Here is a 6,565-nt window from a genome sequence, read left to right as displayed (position 1 = left end):
GGGGAGGGGAGGGGAAGGGAGGGGAAGGGGGAAAGAAGGAAAAAAATATAGAAAAGCATTAAGAACTGTTACAGCAATATAGAATTAAATTCTAAATTAATGTCATACCAGCCAAAATAAATAGAAAAATAAGTTATATATTTGCTATTCTTTCATTTTAAGAAAAAAGGCATTCTAGTGCACTAAACATGATCACTGAATTCCCTTCATTACTATGCTACTATCTCAGTAATCTGAACAGGAGTCCTTCAGACAGCATTTCAGGTACACCATAAATACTTCAGGAGATTATCCACAATGATCACCAACTGCAAATGAAAGCAGAGGACTTAGAGGAGCACAGTGTTTACCTACCAGCCGAATGAGCTGTCTGTCCAGCCACCTGAGCACATCCGGCCCTTCCTCTGTTTCTGCTCTATATATTGCCAGCCGGGCCATAAGAATGGCAGCTGCCTCCTGGTCAAAGGACGCAGCGATGTTCTGGATTTGAGTCTGAGCATCTGCCCAACTAAGGAAATAAGAAAGCACAGAAGTTGCTAATATTCACAGTACTGCAAATGGCTACCACACTGATTTAAATTTAAAATATGCAGAAAACTACTTCAATACTTCAAAATTCCAATACCACCTACACAAATAGGCATGGTTTTAAATCACTAATAACTATTTCATCACAACATCAGCTATTTTTCAGAAAAATACAACTAAAGCCAACACAATTGCTTTAAAGTACTTGCACAGGCACCTCTCCCACCAGATTCCTCAAAGCATCAAGATTTTGACAAGCAAACTAACCTACAGAGTCTGCCCCAAAAATGTATACATCAGGAAAAGAAAAACTTTAGTATTTTAATACTAAGTTTACTGAGACATCATGAGATTAATACAAGTTACCTTTGGCCTCAACAGTCACAAGAGGTGCTCAAAGTGGTGGCCATTAGCTTTCAGACATGTAGTAGCACACCAAACTGCTGGAGTGTGTACACACTTTTTTGTGGACTATGTATATATGTGTGTGCGTGCATGCAGATATACACAAGTCTCTATCAGACTTCAGAATTCAATTGATGGGGCCGGGGAGACGGCTCAGTAGGATAAGCGCTTGACGGGCAAACGCTAGGGTCTGAGTTCAATCCCTGGTTCCGCCAAAAAAAAAAAAAAAAAAAGAATTCAATTGCTTCAGTTTTATAAAAGCAGAACAATGGAAATACAAAAATAAAGGTTTCCACTCTGCCTAAGTTATGCCCATTTATTAAACTAGAAAATTAATAAAACAATTCTTTTCTCATTGGTCTTTAATTCAATTATTAGTGATTAAAAAGCATAATAAAATTACTTCGTATTCTTTATCCTGTTAATATTTACGAAAACCCATCAAAAGTTAAGACTTTATCTGAGGGATTAATTTGATATCATGCATGAAATAGCAGTAATTTATTAAAGTTACATGTTCTATAAAGCCAGTCCAGTCTAACTCTTGCTGAGTAGACCCAACAATAGTTTCTGGTTAGTGAAATTTCAAAAACACAGTTTTGTAATAATTGATGCTAACTGTGAAGCACCTCACTCTTAGCATGCCTGGCAACACTTGTGGACTTCCTGAAAATAAATGCCGAACCTATTTTACACATAGCAGTGATCCTAGGGAAATTTAGGCAGTAGCATCTTAAAATTCTTCTCCCTTCTTCCTCTATCTTTGATTTGATAAATATGTCTAGATGTTTTCCAGATGGTTGACAAGTATAAATTATCTCAGCCCAGTGAAACACGGAGAAGCAGAAAAGACTGGTCTGTTCCATACCATCACATGGCATACCAAGTATGTTCAAGCCTTTTAAATTCATAACCTCCCCTCACAGTATCCAGTCCACAAAGCAGAAACTGGATAAAGACAAATGAACTGAATGAAAATGTCATCATTTGAAAAGTGAGCTACACTATATCAATGAATATACAGAGGTAGTAAATTACATAGTAAAGAAAATGTTTGATTTTCTCATGTGAATGAAGAAAATAACTTTTTCTTTCTTTTCTTTTTTTTCCCCCTTTCTTCTTTTTTTGATGTTAAGACAGGCTCTCACTATGTAATTCAGGCTAGCCTCAGACTGGTGGGGATCATGCTGCCTCAGCCTCTGGAGCACGGGGATTACATGGTTTGCCACCATGTCCAGTGCCCTCACTGTTCTTATCAATGAATATTCTAGCAAGTGAGCTGGATCATTGTTCACTTTCCAGCATAGATATCACCCAAAATAGGAACCGAGTTCCACAGCAAGACTTACAACAGTTGGACATGTAAACTTAATCTTTAACAAACACAACCTACTTCCTAGCAATGGTGGTCACTCGGATACGTCTCTGCCCACTGGAATGCTGGTACTGGGTCACAAATTGGATTGCACCACGTCCTCCTTGAGGAATCGGAGCATTATGCTGTGTAAAAACAAAGGAGTAAAAGCTAAACAAAACTCTTGACTACTGTCAATAATCACAGACTACATAATTTTCTCTTGCGAATAGATTAACTCTATAAAGTCTCCCACCAAAGAAAAGCCCAAAATCAGACAACTTCACTGTTAAATTCTATCAAATACTTAAATAAGTAACATGTCTTCTCAAATTGTTTTTAAAAAAACTGAAGAGGGAATTCTTACAAACTCATTCTATTCGATCAACATTATACCTTGATATGAAACCCAAACAAGGATAAAACAAAAACAGAAAGCTACAAGTCAGTGTGCCTTATGAACAAAAATGTAAAAATCATCCACAAAATACAAGCATACCAAATTCAACAGCATCTTAAAAGATTCTTTCATCATGATCAAATGAGATTCCTCCCAGGAATGCATGGATTGGTTCAACACAAGCAAATGACTAAAAATGACACACCACATCAACAGAACTCAGAACAAAAATCATATGTCAATGGATGCAGAGAAGGCATTTGCTAGAATTCTACAACCCTTTATGATAAAAGGGCTGAACAAATTAGGTACAGAAGAAACCTCCACATAATGAAATCCACACACAACCACATTACACTAAATAGGAAAAGCTTAAAGTTTTCTTGATAAAATCAAGAATAAGGCAGGATACCCACTTTTGCCACTTCTATACAACATATTAGACATCCCAGCCAGAGTACTCAAGCAAGAAAAAGAGAGACATTATTACTGTTTGCAAATGACATGATCTTTCCTCTACATGGAAAACGCTACTCCACAAAAAAACTCTAACAAATGATAAATAAATTCAGTCATTTTGCAGTATATAAAACCAGCATAAAGATCTGGGAATATAGCTTGGTGGGAGATAACTTGCCTCACATATGCAAGGCCCTGTGTTCCATTCCCAGTATCTGAAAAAAAAAAAGTCAAGCTGGGCATGGTGGTGCATGACTATAATCCTAGTCCTTGGAACAATAAGATCAAGGGATGACCATAAATTCAAGGCCAGCCTAAATTACACAGCGTGGCTCTATCTCAAAAAAACAAAACCAAAAAAAAAAAAAAAAAAGATTTTGTTTTATATGAGTATTATCTTTACAACCAAGTATTTGATCTGTATAAAGAGATATTAATATATAATGTAGGCATATATGCATAGGTCCTCTGGATCAGAATTATTGCAGCTATTACTGAGAAAAATGGCTTTTGAGTTTTAAATATGGAAGAATCAAGGGTTAGAAGTGTAGCTCGGTCATGAAATGCTTTGCTAGCATGACTAGATCTCTGGGATTCAATCCCTAGAAGCAACAGAAATCAAGAAGGCAATTCCACTTACAATAGCAATATTTATAATATGCCTGTGAAGAGCCAGCCAAATAGCTCAGTGGATTAAAATGCCTGCTGAGGCAGACACAGCGGCTGGGGTTCAATCCCCGTCATGCCATGCCAGCCCCACCCCTGGGCGCACTGAGACAGCGACTGAAACTGGGGATGGTGGCATGTACCTGTAACCCCAACTCTTGGGAGGCTAAACACAGGTGGATCACTACGAACCCAATCTACATAGTGAGACCCTGTAGACCCTGTACTAAAATACAAAAACAAAATGCCTGCAAGTAAATTTAAAGAGATGAAAGGCCTCTACAATGGAAATTATAAAACACTAATTAAAAAAAACACAAATAAATAAGAACACCTGTGTTCATGGATGAGAACGATCAGTAGTGCTAAAACATTGACACTACCCAAAATGATCCACAGATTCATTGTATTCCCTAGCAAAATATACATTCTTCACAGAACTAGAAAAAAAAATCATCCTAAAATTCACAGGAAATATTTGATTACTTTTATAAGTATTGGTTTACTTTTTAATATTCAAGTAAACAAATTCATACCTGGTTAACAACCTCAAAATATATGGCTAGGGTTGTGGTGGGACTCAGTCCACATATCTTCCACTGACAAGTGCCACCCGTTCCTATCTCCTGTAAAAATAAAATACAGCATGTTTGAAAACCAAAGCACTTAGTTATTAGTATAATACCTATTAAGAAGAAAAACAACTTTCAGTAAGAAAAACATTTTTGAACTTTCAAACTAGTTCAATGAATGTTAAATGCTTAAAATTTATTATCATATGACATAACATGAAATAAAATCATACAATTTTTCGGAGAGTTACATGGAGGGAAAACATTCTCTCAGGCTTTCACAGAGAGCACATTGGCCAAGCAATGGCCATGACTCATCCACATGGCTGACACTGACAAACAATCTGCGGTACAGGATCTCAGGATAAATCCTGAGGGGATTTCACTGACCTTATCAGACCCAAAAGCTACAACTCTTGTTGCACAGGTCCTGCTTTACCTTGGTCTTAACCATCCAGCAGAAAAGTATAAAAACAAAATATAAGAAGTAAAGCCATGCTGTTATGTTGAGCTGTAGGGGACTCAGGTCAACAATTTCTGACATTGTCAGTCAAGCGGAAGACCCAATACTATTATGGGTTACTGGACTCTTTTAGAATATTTTGCTGAGTTTACACATCTATAATATTCAAATAATGGAACTTAACAAAAAAAGGGGATACAGATGAATGTCCATTTTGTATCTGTGTATTCAAAGTGGTTAGGATAGATATATAGTTACATTCTCTTAATGAATAGAGGGATTTGTTCTAATGGTGTTTGTAAATAGGCTATCAGATCCGCATCTTGTACAGCAATTAACCACTAGGAAGAATGTATGCAATGTGTTCATTATTGAAACTGTCCTACCAATTTGATTTGAAACTGCCTCTTTGCTATTTGTTTATCAATAAAATTATGGAGAAAAAAATCATACAATTTTTCATAACAAAATTTTAATACAAATTTTTGTAGATAAATTAAAAAGTGAGTATTGATTCTAGGTCTTCATACTGTATATTTTAGTCTTTAAAGCCTGTGTCACTGCATTCCTAATTAAGTAATTCAAGTAAGGCTCAAAAGAAAAGTTTATGCCTTTTGATGAAGTGTTCACGTTAACATTATTACAGAGCAGGGAGGCATACTGAGGATGGACTCAGGGCCCCGCACATGCCAGGCAAGCACTCTACCACTGCGCTACATTTCCAGCCCTTTTATTTTATTTTTTGAGATAGGGTCTCTAGATTGTCTAGGCTGCCTTCAGATTTGTGATTTCTCCTGCCTCAGGCTCCTAAGTAGCTGGAGTGATAGGCGTGTACCACCACACCAAGCTTCTAACATTACCTTTATATCCAAGTATTTGATCTGTGTAGAGATATTGATTTAATATATAATGTAGGCATATATGAATGGGGCCTCTGGATCAGAATTATTGTAGTTATTACTGAGAAAAATTCAGTATAGATCTTGACCATGCAAACTACTTAAAATCAATATTGCCACTTTGTCATTTTTAGAGCTGATTATGCACCTTGTGCTCTATGTCCCACTGTCCACTCTCCAGTGATATTATTCTGGAATACATTATTCCCCACCACGAAATGGGATAAAAAGAAAGGAATCAAAACTTAAACATAGCTAATTTGGTTAATTCTAGTAGCAAAAATCCATCTGGATTTTTGACTTTCAGAAGTCTCTAAAACTCCAAAACAAAAATGCTTCAAGGCACACTGGGGCAAGGAATAACTTAGGCATAAAAAATAAGACTTGTAACAACAAAGTTAAAGCTAACCCACAAAAAAGAGCCCATATATTACTCTGGAAAGTCTCTGTTGGTGTTGTCCAGAGAATTAACTATGTTTTCTTTCTAAAATAAGAGCAACTTACATTTTCAGACACGCAGGGTCCTTTAGAATTGAGAGACACACAAGGTCCAATAGCTCCAGAAATCTTTATCTCCCTTGAGGTCTGCAAAATAAAAATATAGCATATTTGGTTTCCTCAGAGGCCAGTTCAAATGTTCAACTTTAAGGGTTTAAGGATATAAGATATTCCTCCACATTTAAAACTCAAAAGCCAAACAAAATATAGTAACATGTAGAAGTAATTAGTCTCTATTTCTCATATATATATGAATATATATATATGAATATATATATATATTGGCCTATATTGGTCTTAACCATCCAGCAGAAAAGTATA

At 36.2% G+C, this 6,565-nt stretch overlaps 1 protein-coding gene across 1 annotated transcript in view; it reads right to left on the bottom strand.

Moving 5' to 3' along the window:
• The window catches only part of LOC101589783 (protein transport protein Sec23A), a 66,680-nt gene that overhangs the window by 22,217 nt on the left and 37,898 nt on the right, over nt 1–6,565 (bottom strand). Inside the window, exons 8-11 of the mRNA XM_012512718.2 lie at nt 6,251–6,331; nt 4,349–4,438; nt 2,327–2,433; nt 355–508 (exon numbers count right to left, since the gene is read on the bottom strand). Coding sequence (XP_012368172.1) covers nt 355–508; nt 2,327–2,433; nt 4,349–4,438; nt 6,251–6,331 — 432 coding nt within the window. The remainder of the gene's footprint in view (nt 1–354; nt 509–2,326; nt 2,434–4,348; nt 4,439–6,250; nt 6,332–6,565) is intronic.

The sequence above is a fragment of the Octodon degus genome, unplaced genomic scaffold (genome assembly GCF_000260255.1).
Source record: "Octodon degus isolate 3935 unplaced genomic scaffold, OctDeg1.0 scaffold00265, whole genome shotgun sequence".
Classification (NCBI taxonomy): domain Eukaryota; kingdom Metazoa; phylum Chordata; class Mammalia; order Rodentia; family Octodontidae; genus Octodon; species Octodon degus.
Note: the sequence above shows the minus strand (reverse complement) of the source record. Positions and strands in the feature narration are given on the sequence as shown.